General features: G+C 48.3%; 1 protein-coding gene and 1 long non-coding RNA gene across 3 annotated transcripts in view; both read right to left on the bottom strand.

Moving 5' to 3' along the window:
* LOC308588838 overlaps positions 1 to 15,192 on the bottom strand; it is a 407,342-nt gene that overhangs the window by 116,004 nt on the left and 276,146 nt on the right. The gene's annotated exons all lie outside the window — the stretch shown is intronic.
* P2RY2 (purinergic receptor P2Y2) overlaps positions 10,657 to 15,192 on the bottom strand; it is a 42,766-nt gene continuing 38,230 nt past the window's right edge. For both annotated transcript variants that reach the window (XM_081197439.1, XM_081197438.1), the window contains exon 2: positions 10,657 to 14,047. In XM_081197439.1, the coding sequence (XP_081053565.1) occupies positions 12,961 to 14,043 (1,083 nt within the window). In that variant the 5' untranslated portion in view covers positions 14,044 to 14,047 and the 3' untranslated portion in view covers positions 10,657 to 12,960. The remainder of the gene's footprint in view (positions 14,048 to 15,192) is intronic.

Below are 15,192 nucleotides of genomic sequence, written 5' to 3'. Positions count from 1 at the left end.
CATTCAGAAGTGCTTTCTTATGTCTTTCCTGAGTCTTCCAAGATTCAGATTCATTGTCCATGGGTGTGATGAAATAGGGAGGAAAAACGGCTGGCTGGAGCTGATGGCAGCTGTAGTCCAAAGCATTTGGAGGGCATCGGGTTGGGGAAGCCTGTTTTAAGATTTCAGGCAAGGACTGGAACCACCTGAGGCTTTAGCTGGCGATGCCAAGGACTGAAGCTGGGACTTTGCTGGGCATCCATTCTGCCACTAACACACTCCTGCGCCTTCCAGTCAAAACTCCCCGCGTGCTCCTTCAACATCTGGACTGCATGTGCGATCTCGGTTTCACGCCCCAGGGACTCGCTGTGAGCTAACAAGCGAGGCCGTCCAAAACCAACATTAGGGAACAGCCGCAAGCGACTTCATTCACAAAAGTACACACCATGTCCTGCTCAACTTCCTCTCGGCTCCTTTACAAAGCCTGGATTTCGGCATCATTGCAAACTCAGACCATGATTAAGATCGCGGCTAACAGATTGAGGTTGAATCCTGACGAGACAGAAGTACTGTTTTGGGGGGACAGGAGGCGGGCAGGTGTGGAGGACTCCTTGGTCCTGAATGGGGTAACTGTGCCCCCAAAGGACCAGGTGTGCAGCCTGGGAGTCATTTTGGACTCACAGCTGTCCATGGAGGTGCAGGTCAGTTCTGTGCCCAGGGCAGCTGTTTACCAGCTCCATCTGGTACACAGGATGAGACCCTCCCTACCCGCAGACGGCCTCACCAGAGTGGTGCATGCTCTAGTTATCTCCCGCTTGAACTACTGCAATGCGCTCTGTGTGGGGCTACCTTTGCAGGTGACCCGGAAACTGCAATTAATCCAGAATGCGGCAGCTAGACTGGTGACCGGGAGCGGCTGCCGAGACCACATAACACTGGTCTTGAAAGACCTACATTGGCTTCCAGTACGCTTCTGAGCACAATTCAAAGTGTTGGTGCTGACCTTGAAAGCCCTAAACAGCCTTGGCCCAGTATACCTAAAGGAGCGTCTCCACCCCCATCGTTCTGCCTGGACACTGAGGTCCAGCGCCAAGGACCTCCTGGCAGTCCCTCATTGCAAGAAGTGAGGTTACCGGGAACGAGGCAGAGGGCCTTCTCGGTGGTGGTGCCTGCCCTGTGGAACACCCTCCCAGCAGATGTCAAGGCAATAAACAACTACTTTACTTTTAAAAGACACCTGAAGGCAGCTCTGTTTAGGGAAGCTTTAAATGTTTAATAGGTTATTGTATATTAGTGTTTTGTTGGAAGCCGCCCAGAGTGGCTAGGGAAACCCAGCCAGATGGGCGGGGTATAAATAATAAATTATTATTATTACTATTATCGCGCTGGTTTGGGGGTGCCCCTCCTCTCTGCCCCACTGCCAACTTGCTCCTCCACATGCGTTCTTCTGGTGTTGGAAACTTGACTACTGTCATTCGCTCTATACGGAGCTACCCTTGAAACTGTCGCAGAAACTCCAGGAGGTGCAGAATGCTGCAGCGAGGCTCCTCACGGGGTCCCTGCCATGGGAGCATATTCACCTAGTGGAGTATCGGGTCAGGTTTAAGGTGCTGGTTTTGACCTTTAAAGCCCTTTGTGGCTTAGGCCCCTTGTATTTATAGGACCGCCTCTCCTGGTCTGCCCCGCAGAGGACCTTAAGGTCCATGAATAGTTTAGAGGTCCCAGGCCCTAAGGAAGTCAGACTATCCTCCACCAGGGCCAGGGCCTTCTCAGTGATGGCTCCGCCCTGGCGGAATGCTCTGTCTCATGAGACCAGGGCCCTGCAGGATTTAACTTCCTTCCACAGGGCCTGTAAAACAGAGCTATTCCACCGGGCTTTCAACTTGAACTTAGCCTGATCTTTTATTCCCCTTCTTTCCCTTGCCTCCCCTTTTTATGTAGATTACCTGCTCTGGGATCCCACAGCTAATTATCTCCTGGTCTCCTCGCTGGTCCAAATAGGACTAATTTAGCCAGCTAACCCTGGTGATCATCTAATGTTTATTGGATGGATTTCCTCCCTCTAAATTGATTTTTGAATTCTGAATTTATTGTTATTCACGTTTTATACTGTATTTTATGCTGTTTTTTGTTGCATCAATTAAGTGTTTTAAATTTGTTGTTAGCCACCCTGAGCCCGGTTTTCTGAACCGGGAAGGACGGGGTATTAATAAACATTTATTATTATTTATTTATAATAATCCTGGGCAAACCCTGGAGATAAAGTAGAACGTTAACGTCAGAGGGCGCTGCTATTCTGCCAATCTTTCACTGAAACTTAGGGGAAAGGGGTTTTTTCCGCCAATGGTGGAAGCAGGGTCTGTTATGCTTTCAAATTGTATAGGGGTCTGCGTGGTCAGATTCCTGCGTTGTACTAAATGATTTTTGGGGGTCCCACCAGCTGTATGGTCCTATGATAGAATTCTCTGTGAAATCAGTTCCAGGGAACCTTGTGCTGGTTGTGATTTGAGGCAATTTGGTGCACTCATAAAACAGTTTCTTGCAGAATGAAAATAAGTTGTTTTATACAGAAGATTTGTCCAAGTTCGCCTTTGAACATCGAAAAAAGAAACTCAATACTGTGAGACTCTTTGTGTTATTTGTTTTTCATTTTCCGCCGGAATGGTTTTGTCGCTTTTTGGTGCTGCCACCAAGTGGCGAGCCTGTGTTGCAACACCCTAAATTTAAGAATACAGTCATACCTCGAGTTACAGCCACTTCGGGTTGCATGATTTTGGGTTGCGCACCTCGCCAAACCCGGAAGTACCGGCACAGGTTACTTCCTGGTTTCAGCACTTTACGCATGCACAGAAGCGCTGAACCGTGACCCATGCGTGCACAGACGCGGCACTGCAGGTTGCAAACACTGCGGGTTGCGAACATGCTTCCCAGCACAGATCACGTTCGCAACCCGAGCATCTCTGTATACCTAAATATACCCATGAGCCTTCTGAGTTGGATGAATAAGTCTCTGCCCAAGATGCCCATTTTGTATCGCTTCAAAACTCATTTTACTTTTGCAACTGTTTCAGCTTTTTAAAGTTACAGTGGTACCTCGGGTTACAGACGCTTCAGGTTACAGACTCCTCTAACCCAGAAATAGTACCTCGGGTTAAGAACTTTGCTTCAGGATGAGAACAGAAATCGTGCTCCAGCGGCACGGCAGCAGCAGGAGGCCCCATTAGCTAAAGTGGTGCTTCAGGTTAAGAACAGTTTCAGGTTAAGAACGGACCTCCGGAACGAATTAAGTTCTTAACCTGAGGTACCACTGTAAATTTTGCACATCGCTTTGGGAGCTGGGCAGAAGGCGATGGACGAATAACAACAGCAATGAACTGTGAAAAATCGTATTTTGCACCATTTTGAATTTGATTGCTTCTGCGGGGGGTCTTTTTGAAGCTTCTAACGAATGTCAGCTTGGTGTGTGTTTGTGTGCGTGCGAATGGGAGGTTTGGAACGTCGTCGAGGCAAACAGTGCAGGGATGTGGATGAATGAATGGAGACTGGTGGATATTTGTGAATGGATGGAACTCGTGGAAGTTGCCAGGCTGAAGTTTGAGAATGAAATCACCAGGCTGAAGCCAGTGAAGGTTCTGGGGTGCTCCCAACCTAGATTTAGGTTTGATGAGGCCCTAAGCTACTGAAGGCAATGGGGCCCTTTATATGTCCAGCTGTCCTTTGTCAACAACAAATTGTCCCTGTTTTTGATGTTGAACATATGCTATATGGTAATTTATGGACCTAATAGGTATCTAAAGCCATTTGCACATAACAGTCCATGCAGAATGTAGGCACCCTATATATAGAAATGAGCAAACCAGTGATATTTTAGGGAGCAGTCTGGCAGGCAGGGCCCATGACTTACATCATAGGAGCAACACAATACACTGTTTCTGTATGTAGGTTTTATTTTATTTGTTTTTTATCTTATATTTTGGAAATGTACATCCAGGGGTTTTTTCCTTTAATTTTTTGGGGGGCAGCCCAAGAGAGTGGGGCCCTAAGCTATAGCTCAGCCTTTCTCAACCTGTGGGTCCCCAGATGTTGTTAGACTACAACTCCTTTCACCCCAGCTAGCAAGGCCAGAGCTCAGGGATGATGGGAGTTGTAGTCCAACAACATCTGGGGACCCACAGGTTGAGAACTGTGGCTATAGCTTGTTTAAAGGTAAAGGGACCCCTGACCATTAGGTCCAGTCGTGGCTGACTCTGGAGTTGCGGTGCTCATCTCGCTTTATTGGCCAAGGGAGCCGGCGTACAGCTTCCGGGTCATGTGGCCAGCATGACTAAGCTGCTTTTGGAGAACCAGAGCAGCACACAGAAACACCGTTTACCTTCCCGCCAGAGCGGTACCTATTTATCTACTTGCACTGGTGTGCTTTCGAACTGCTAGGTGGGCAGGAGCTGGGACTGAGCAACGGGAGCTCACCCCGTCGCAGGGATTCGAACCACTGACCTTCCGATCAACAAGCCCAAGAGGCTCAGTGGTTTAGACCACAGCACCAGACGTAAATCCGTCTGGTGTAATACCAGCCACCTGCCTGCTCAGGTGCAGAATGGACAACTGGGTCAGAAGGCAAAGGAACGTTAGAATGGGCTGGAATTCAATGTTGCCAGAGGTCCCTGGAGGCAGAGTTGGAATGGAACTAGGTCTCATCCAGACATTGTGACATGGTGTCTGGCCCTTCCCTATGGGCAGAGATGAATCTGGGTCAGCTCCAGAGAGGTGCGTCCGGGAGCCTTGCCAAGTGAGCGCAGCAGTAAGCAGAGAAACATCTGCACGTTCTAGGTGAGTGACATTCTTAGAGGCGTATCGTCTTGACCGGACTGCAGAACAAGCCGGCCTCTTTCTCACATTGTTATGTGATACGGCACAACACTAGGGAGTGAATTTGTCTGTTTTGGTCTCTCACTTTTTAATAATAATAATAATAATAATAATAATAATAATAATAATAATAATTTATACCCCGCCCATCTGACTGGGTTTCCCCTGCCATTCTGGGTGGCTTCCAACCAAATATCAAAAACAATACAGCGTCAGACATTAAAAACTTCCCTAAACAGAGCTGCCTTCAGGTGTCTTTTAAAAGTAAAGTAGTCGTTTATTGCCTTGACATCTGCTGGGAGGGTGTTCCACAGGGCAGGCGCCACCACCAAGAAGGCCCTCTGCCTGGTTCCCTGTAGCTTCACTTCTCGCAGGGTGGGAACTGACAGAAGGCCCTCGGCGCTGGACCTCAGCGTCCAGGCAGAACGATGGAGGGGGAGACGCTCCTTCAGATATACTGGACCGAGGCCGTTTAGGGCTTTCAAGGTCAGCACCAACACTTTGAATTGTGCTTGGAAATGTACTGGGAGCCAATGTAGGTCTTTCAAGACTGGTGTTATATGGTCTCGGCAGCCGCTCCCAGTCACCAGTCTGGCTGCCGCATTCTGGATTAATTGCAGTTTCTGGGTCACCTTCAAAGGTAGCCCCACATAGAGCACTTTGCAGTAGTCCAAGCGGGAGATAACCAGAACATGCACCACTCTGGCGAGACAGTCTGTGGGCAGGTAGGGTCTCATCCTGTGTACCAGACTTTTCCTATCTTATGTTCCGTTCTCCAGATATCCATGAGTTTGCAGCTTGCTTGATTTGAAATCCCTCATGAAAATTCATCAGCAGTACAGTGTGAATTTCTCGTAACGGACTAATTTCTGTACGCGATTTCGCCTCATGTACATTTTTGCAAAGCAATGTCCCCCAACATGGTGCATTCTTTCCTACTATTAGATATTTTGTAAGTTATTTTCATTAATGCATGCGTTTTCATGCATCCACTATCCCAGCGCATGCATTCTTGTGCACATTCCCTGGCTGCATAAGCACACTGCAAAATTCAGGAAAGTGTGAATTTCAGCTGTGGTTTGTGTTGTGTATAGTGCATATACTGTACTAGTGAGAATGACCTACAGGAATTCGTTATTAGAAGGGAAACCGCGTAGCAAAATTGTGTATATTAGGCAAACTTGCATTGAAACAAATGCCTGTTTGGAGAAATTTGCATTAAAATGAGGTGTTTTCAGGGGGACTTTAAAAAGAAAAAAGTTGACTGCTGTGGAAATAGGAAGAAATGAACTTAGGGGCTGGGAAGGGGGAGTGAAACTGTGAAAATCCCCCATATTAGGTTAACAATCAACGCCTCTTCTTCACAGGGAATTCTGAAAACTGTAATTCTCTGAGAGGACTAGGGAGGTTTCCTAGACACCTCTCAGCACCCTTAAACTACAGTTACCAGGATTCTATGGGGGAAGCCATGACTGTTTAAAGTGGTATCTAGTGCTTTAAATTCCTGGTACGAATGTGGCCTTGCTTGAATAATAATAATAATAATAATAATAATAATAATAATAATAATAATAATTATTATTATTATTATTATTATTATTTTATACCCCGCATATCTGGCTGGGTTTCCCCAGCCACCCTGGGCGGCTTCCAACAAAACACTAAAATACAATAACCTATTAAACATTAAAAGCTTCCCTAAACATAGCACCCTATATATTGCCTCTGTTAAAACACACTCTCCAAAGACATATAAAATCCTGGACATTGAGGTGCCAGGGAAATGGTTCGTTTCTCCTCCTCCTCTGAACAGCACTGCATCGTTGCTGAGCTGTCGAGACAGAGCAACCCAGGACAGCCGATCCTTTAAAAAGACAGAGGGAGATTAGCGACGAAAATCTGCAAACTCCAGCTCAGCAAGTTGCATCCATCACGCCTGGGGTGACAGTTGCCGTGGAGAGAAACCCGATGGCACAAACAGCAACACAACCTCCGAAATATATCCTGGCATTCACCCAATGGGGAGGGAGCAGGGTCCGGGTAGCCAATCGGCAACGGCGGATGGGAGGAGAGAAAGCTTGATGGGCGCAGGCCAGGGGACTCCGGTTACAATCTGCTGCGGTTGCTATGGAGACGGTTGGCAGGCTCCGGCCTCCTGACCCAACAGGCCAATTTGGGGTTGGGTGGGGGCTGCAAGTTCCCATCTCCTTCCTTGGTTCCTGTGTAAGATACAGCCTCTGTCGTTGCCATAAAAGCATGACACCTCCCCGGGGTACCTCAATTTGGGCCGTGCAAAAGCGATGGCCAGTTTTTCTCCCCGGTGTATTTTCCCACACACACCTCCGCAGCAAATTCCAGCCCGGACAGGATGTGTTGAAACCTCAACTCTCCCCGTTGCATTAGGCGGAAGAATTTGATGTTTGCATCCACGCCAAACCCAGCTAATGGCGTATTTGAGGCCCTGTGCCATCGATCTCACTAACAAAAGGAGCATCTGTCGTTTTGCTTAAGAAGAGGCCTGTGTTCTCCTGCAAGAGAGGTCTTTAAGGTTCAAAACATCCTCAGGGGGTCTTTAAGGGACTTGGGTTCCTACGAACAGATTCACAGCTCGGTCAAGTTTTCTCCTTGCAATGGATCGGAATAACCAGCCGTGCGTCCGGTTTGAAATGCATGCCCCTGAAATTGATCTGTTAATCGATTGCGCTGCTTTTTGTTTCCGTGACATTCTTTAAGGGGCCCCGAAAGATGACAAAGGCTGAAATGCTAACCCCGCTTACCTGGGAATAGAGTTGACGCTCTAGATCATGGGTAGGCAAATTAAGGCCCGGGGCCCCGATCCGGCCCAATCGCCTTCTAAATCCGGCCCGCGGACAGTCCAGGAATCAGCGTGTTTTTACATGAGTAGAATGTACATAATGTACATTTTTACATCTTGTATACCTGAAGGAGCATCTCCACCCCCATCGCCGAGGTCCAGCGCCGAGGGCCTTCTGGCAGGTGCCTCCCTGCGAGAAGTGAGGTTACAGGGAACCAGGCAGAGGGCCTTCTGGGTAGTGGCGCCTGCCCTGTGGAACGCCCTCCCTTCAGATGAGAAGGAAATAAGCAGCTATCTTCTCTTTAAAAGACATCTGAAGGCAGCCCTGTTTAGGGGAGTTTTTAATACTTGATGCTGTATTGTTTTTAACACTTGATTGGAAGCCGCCCAGAGTGGCTGGGGAAACTCAGCCAGATGGGTGGGGTATAAATAATAAATTATTATTATTAGTCGTAGTAGTACAGTGGTGCCTCGCAAGACGAAAAGAATCCGTTCTGTGATTCTCTTCGTCTAGCGGTTTTTTTGTCTTGCGAAGCAAGCCCATTGAAGGATTAGTGGATTAGCGCTATTAGCGGCTTTTAGCAGCTTTTAGCGGCTTTTATCTGCTGATCGGATCAGCTGATAAGCAGCTTAGCGGCTTAGAAAAGGAGGGGGGAGGGGGAAAAAACCAGCAGGAACTCGCAAGACATTGTCGTCTTGCGAAGCAAGCCCATAGGAAATTCGTTTTGCGAAGCACCTCCAAAACGGAAAACTCTTTCGTCTAGCGAGTTTTCCGTCTTGCGAGGCATTCGTCTTGCGGGGCACCACTGTAGTAGAATGTGTCCTTTTATTTAAAATGCATCTCTGGGTTATTTGTGGGGCATAGGAATTCATTCATCCCCTCCCTCCAAAAATATACTCCGGCCCCCCACAAGGTCTGAGGGACAGTTGACCGGCCCCCTGCTGGAAAAGTTTGCTGATCTGTGCTCTAGATGCTCCCCCCCCCAAAAAAAGGACGGTGAAATGCAGTGGAGAAAAGTGCGGAATAAACATCACTTGGCATGATGTTGTACTACGTCCGTACAAGCAAATAGGGATGAGTGCTCAATAAAAGCCGTATTACGTCCACACAAACTTTGTGAAGACAAATCAGGAGGGATGCTCTCAGTAAACGGGCTGTCTAGGATGCCTGATGTTGTCCAGTTTTTGCATTGTGTTTCCTTGTGCTGTCCTGCTGTGTCTTTTCAGACCTGATCTGTGTGCATAGCTGTCAACTTACAGATTTGAAAATAAGGGATCAGCAGCCAAAATAAGGGATTTTCCGGGCACAGGTATGTTCGACTTCTGAGCCCCTCTGAGCCAAAGGCAGAAAGCCCAGCCAGCAGCCAAACGAAGCCTCAAGCGGTGGTTCCCACAGCGCAGCAACCCGGCAAAGGGGCTGCAGCAAGGAAAACCACCGTCACCTCTCTGCTGGGAAGCGCTGAGCAAAGGCGAGTCCCCAGGCAACGCGGCCAATTTGATCGGCGCAAGGCATGCAAGCTCCACCCCCCAGTCATTCTTAGACTCCTTATTGGGTGAGCAACGCAGCCAAGCAACACAGTTGGAGCCTCCCTCCTCCCTGGCCGGCAGGGAGGGAGGGAGGGAGAGGAGCTGCTTCCTTTGAAACCCGGGAAATTTAAGGGACATCATCAATAAGGGACAGGAGCGGGACACGGTGCTGGGATAAGGGAGTTTCCTGCCAAATAAGGGACAGCTGACAGCTATGTCTGTGTGATGGTTTCTCCTCAACCCCCCCCCAAAAAAAATCACAACTGCAGCGAAAGCCTGTTGAGTGAGAACAGGAACAGCAGTATTCACCCCCCCTTTTTCACATACACATTGCAGAGCTTTGGAGCAGTAGAGGGCTACAGGAAGGAATCACAGAACTGGAGAGTCAGAAGGGACACCAAGGGTCATCTAGTCCAACCCCCTGATCCTAATGGTTCCATTTAAAAGGGGGGCTACACACGAGGCTTGCCAAACACTCACTGCAAGGGCTGCCATTTTGTGAGGGCTTCAAGAAGCTTCGGCCTGAATCCTAGGGACGCTTCAGAGAACTGCAGTCTCGCGGGGTTCTTCGGATGGCAGCCAATACAGGTAAATTGGTTTAAATGTGTAGTGAAGTCCTTCCCCCAAAGACCCAGAGACGGCACTTCTCTAGTTATGTAAAGGTAAAGGACCCCGTGACAGTTAAGTCCAGTCACAGGCGACTATGGTGACTATAGAATATTTGCTTGAGATTGTATGGGGAATAACAGATACAATCTTGCTTAAAATGTATATAGGAAGTGCAGTGTAAGTGATGGAAGTCAATCAACGAAATTTTATTATTGAGATATTTGTAGAATAAATTTGGAATAAATTCTTCCGTCTTTTCTTCTTCTTTTTATTTTTTCTTTCTTCTTTTCTTCCTTCCCCCCCTTTTGTTCTTATATATATATGTGTGTGTGTGCTTATCTGAAATATATATGTATGTATTTGCAATATTTTGTAATAATTATGTTAAATAAATTAATTTATTAAGAAAATGTCCAGTCAAAGGCGACTTTGGGGTTGCAGTGCTCATCTCGCTTTCAGGCCGAGGGAGCTGGCGTTTGTCCACAAACAGCTTTCCAGGTCATGTGGCCAGCAGGACTAAACCACTTCTGGCACAACGGGACTCTGTGACGGAAACCAGAGTGCACGGAAACACTGTTTACCTTCCCAGTGCAGCGATACCTATTTATCTACTTGCACTTTGACGTGCTTTCGAACTGCTAGGTTGGCAGGAGCTGGGGCAGAACAACGGGAGCTCACCGCGTCGCGTTGATTCGAACCACTGATTTTCCGATCGGCAAACCCAAGAGGCTCAGTGGTTTAGACCACAGCGCCACCCGCGTCCCTCCTAGTTATAAGGTACCCACTGGGACACCAACTCTTCCCCATGCAGGTGAATGTGTCCTGGATTTCACCATTGGATGCCACCACAACACCTTCGCTTGGGTTTCCCAAAATAGCTGAGATTTTATTCTTCTTTTTTTGCAAAAAAGAAAATGAAAAAGCGTCAGTCACATTTTCAGTCAACTGAATTGTCCAGGGCTTTAGGGCACAGTTCCATCCCTCCTGCCACCCTACTGCTCTTGCCAACTTTGTTTATTGCCTATGCCTTTTAAGCAGTTGCACAACCCACAGGAATTTAGAAGGCGGCATTTTTCTGCATGCCAGGAGGAGAGTCTCCTTGGGCTAAATCCCTGCCAGTCGTGAAGTTGCGAAGGGCACAGGAGCAGGGCCAGTAGACATAAGATGGCAACCCAGAACCTCCTCCGCCCGGCTTAGTTTAAAACTCAGTTATGCAAAATGGCCAGCTATCTGTCTTACATGGGGGGGCTCTCCCTGCCACGCCTGTAAAACCTTCCCCCACTATATTTGTTAATGCTAATAATAATAAATTTATTTAACCTCGCTATAGGCCACTTTCTAAGCAGCATACAATATTGAAAAAACCAACAAGAACACAGTAGGATCATAAAACCACGAGACGAAAAGACATCGACGACAGCAAAACAGACTGAAACTAATGATTCAATTAAATGCCTGATGAAATGGGTCTTGCTGACTTTGTGGAGTTTTAGGCGGACGCAGAGGGAGTGTGTTATGCAGAAGGCAGCCAGGGGTGGACTCTTTCTCGTGTCAAAGAGTCAGGTCCAATTTCTTGGAGCCACTGCAGTATGAAGGCACAGGAACCAGGGCTGCACACTCGCCTGCCGCTGATTCGGGGAGGGGTGTTCCTTCGGGCCCACAAAGGGCTTTGTAGGTTAAAAACCAGCACCTTCGCTCGGGCCCGGGGGGCGGACCAATCATAGAATCATAGAGTTGCAAAGAGACAGCAGCATCCTGCGCCAGCGGCGGTTCCCAAATTACCTTCAAGGGCAGCCCCACGTAAAGTGCATCACAGTAGTCAAGCCTGGAGGTTATGGGAGGAAAGCATGGGTGAGCATGGGGAGGTTTTGCCCAAAAAGGCAGGCAGCATCTAGACATTAGGTTTAAATGAGAGAAAACACAAGCAGCCAGGGCGGAAAGCGCGGGGCTCATTTTATCCTCACGACAACCCTGCGAGGTGCGTCAGGATGAGAGGCCAAAGCTTGCTCAAGGATACTGAGAGTGGGGTCTAACTAAATGGTTGCCTGTATGAGGGTTGCCGCTGGCTGGGACTGGCCTGGAGTAAGTGGGGCTCACGGGAAGCTGGTCTGAGGTTACTCTTGCATCTATAATATTAATAACAATAATATAGCCATCTGCTGGGAAGTTAGTATAGCAGCTCTGCCTCACCCGGTGAGCCCTTTCTAGGAAACAAGGAAGGGGGCAGCTGTGGTCTGACCGAACGGTAGACGAAATGATGAAACCATTTCTGGACTGTATGGCTTCAAGTGGCAGATGTTTGGGTGGGCGGGTGCAATGCTGAATGTTCACCTAAATAAAAGATTTCCCGTGTATTGAAAACTAGATGCCTGAGGTTCATTCTAGGACCATAGAGCCCATGCAAAAGGTCCCTTGGCATCTCCAAGTAGGCTTGGGGAAAGCTCTCTACCTGAAATCCCAGGATGGACCTACACACGTCGTCTATAACGTTAAAATACGTTATTAAAATTTGACCCCCAGAGGGCGCTGCAGAGCAGAGAGCCATCAGCAATGGGAAACTGCTATTCAGCATTATAGAACATTATCTTTTAAAAAAAGGTTTAGCAGATCAATGTAGATCCAGCCCCAGTAAAACTTGTTGATACTGGGTTAGATAGACCAGTGGTCTGACTCTGTATACAGCAGCTCTGTAGGTTCCGTTGGTTGTGGAAGAGTAATGTTTTAGCATTCAGACTTGTGACACACACACACCCAGCCAATGCAAACTGAAGTGGTGCAGTCTAGAAAGAATTTTTCCATGTGATACACTGCATGTATTCAGTGGGTCTAAACCCAATCCTTCGTCCATTACGCTACATTGCCTCTCACTACACAACTTGTATAGGATTCCCTATTCACACAACTCAGTGTCTATTGTGCCACTGTCAGATTAGACAACACGCTTAATATAGTACCTAGCTTCCAAAACAACAACAAGTGTCGGGGGAAGGAAAAAGTGACGTGTCCATCACTTTTCGAACCATTTCTTGCAGGTTGAAAATACACTTCCGGCGTCTCACAGGACGAGAACCAAACCCTTCTCCCTGCAACATGGAACTTTTCCCAACCGACACAGACAGGTAAGTAATACTTTGCAGATGGGCGGAGGCGGAAATGTCCAGCGCCTACGACACGATGCTTTTCGCTTTCATCGCTAACTGGTCTCTGGCCCGCAAGCGGCAATTGACGGTGGTGTTCGAGGTCGTCTGGTTCTCGCCCGGCCCCGGCGTTTTGGGGCAAGCAAATTTCACAAACTTCTGCCCTGCTAAAAAGTACAAGATCGGGTCCAGGCAGCTGTTGGTGCTAGCCAGGGGCCGGGTGAGTTTGTATGCCAAGTTGATGGCGTCGAGAGTGGCACAGCTGAGGTCCCAGTCACGGAAGTAATAGTACAAGGTCCGAGTGATGTGGAAGGGCAAGAAACAGATGATGAAGACTGCCAGGACGACGGCGATCATCTTGACCGACTTCTTCTTGGAGCTGGACATTCGGGTGGTGCCGCGAGTCGGCTGGAGCAACCGGCGAGCCATCAGGGAGTAGCAGACGATGATGACCAGGAACGGGATGCAGAAGAGAAGGACCAGCATCACGGTGCTGTAGATGATGAAGTCGCTGAAGTGGTCCTTCGCCGACGTGTCGTGGCAGGTGATCTTGTCGCACCGGGGGCTGGTGGTGACGAAGTAGAGCACGGGCGATTGGCAGGCGATGACGACTGCCCAGACGGTGGCCGAGACCCAGCGGGCGTAGCGGACTTGTCCCCACTCCAGGGACTTCAACGGGAAGCAGATGCCCATGAAACGATGGATGCTGATGCAGAGCAAAAAGAGGATGCTGCAGTAGAGGTTGGTGTAGAAGAGGAAGCGGACGATCTTGCACAAGCCCACGCTGAAGGGCCAGTGGTTCCTCTTGGCGTAGTAGTAGACCAGGAGCGGCAGCGAGATCACGTACAAGGTGTCCGACACAGCCAGGTTGAACATGTAGGTGGTGGAGGCATTCCAGGTCTTGATGCGGAAGAGGAAGATGTAAAGGGCCAGCAAGTTGAGGCACAGCCCCACCACGAAGACCAGGCTGTAGGAGACAGGCAGGAGGATGTACTTGAACTCCTCGTTGAAGGTGCACCTGTAGGGGTCTTCCTCCTCGCAGTCGGCGTCGGAGGTGTTGGCGCTCGCGTTCAAGGAGCGCAGCAGGAGCAGCAGGGACGCATTCGCCATAGCCCTGGGGGGAACCAAAAGAGGGAAGGTTAGAAAGGAGCAGCATTGGCGGTTGAGTGTGTGCCAGTCATGGATGGACTCCAATAATTATTCTGAACTTAAAATTGGAAGTGTAATGCTGGTGGTCAAGAAAAGTGGTTTAATGACTCTCTCAAGGCAAATCTTTAAAAATGGAGTATAAACACCGACAACTGGGAAACACTGGCCTGTGAGTGCTCCAGTTCAGAACAGCCTTTACTTAAGGTGTTATGGGCTTTGAAGACACTCAAACTCAGGACGCAAGGGAGAAACGTGCTAAGAGGAAGGCACGCTTGGCAAATCCACACCGTGATCAACTCCTGCCCGGAAACCAATGTCCCCACTGTGGAAGGACATGTGGATCCAGAATTGGCCTCCACAGTCACTTACGGACTCACTGTTAAGATTGTGTTCATGGAAGACAATCTTTCTCGGCTACAAGTGATCACCAAAGAAGATGATGATTAAAATAAGGAGCACAGGATGGTTTACAGTGGTACCTTGGGTTACATACGCTTCAGGTTACATACGCTTCAGGTTACAGACTCGGCTAACCCAGAAATAGCGGGTTGCTATTTCTTTGCCTTTTCCTGTAAGACCTATTACAGTCGTTAAGAGTCGTCAACAGGCTCATCTCAGCTATCTGCCAATCTCCCATTCCCACCACCCTTCTGAGTAATACCCCTCCCCACCTTCTCACTATATAGAAGGGTCTGGCAACTTCTGTTTCAGTGTATCTGAAGAAGTGTGCATGCACACGAAAGCTCATACCAAGAACTAACTTAGTTGGTCTTTAAGGTGCTACTGGAAGGAATTTTTTTATTTTGTCCAGAAATAGTACTTCAGGTTAAGAACTTTGCTTCAGGATGAGAACAGAAATTGTGCAGTGGCGGCACGGCAGCAGCGGGAGGCCCCATTAGCTAAAGTGGTGCTTCGGGTTAAGAACAGTTTCAGGTTAAGAACGGACCTCCGGAACAAATTAAGTTCTTAACCCGAGGTACCACTGTACAATATAAAAATGCAAAGATACATAATTGCAAGCCAAACAATGAACACACCCCACAGTTTATTGTTGATTATTTAATCAGCCATATTTCAAAGAAAGTCTATAAGCGCTACACAACATCCTAA

The sequence above is a fragment of the Podarcis bocagei genome (genome assembly GCF_964188305.1).
Source record: "Podarcis bocagei genome assembly, chromosome: 6".
NCBI classification, from domain to species: Eukaryota; Metazoa; Chordata; class Lepidosauria; order Squamata; family Lacertidae; genus Podarcis; species Podarcis bocagei.
Note: the sequence above shows the minus strand (reverse complement) of the source record. Positions and strands in the feature narration are given on the sequence as shown.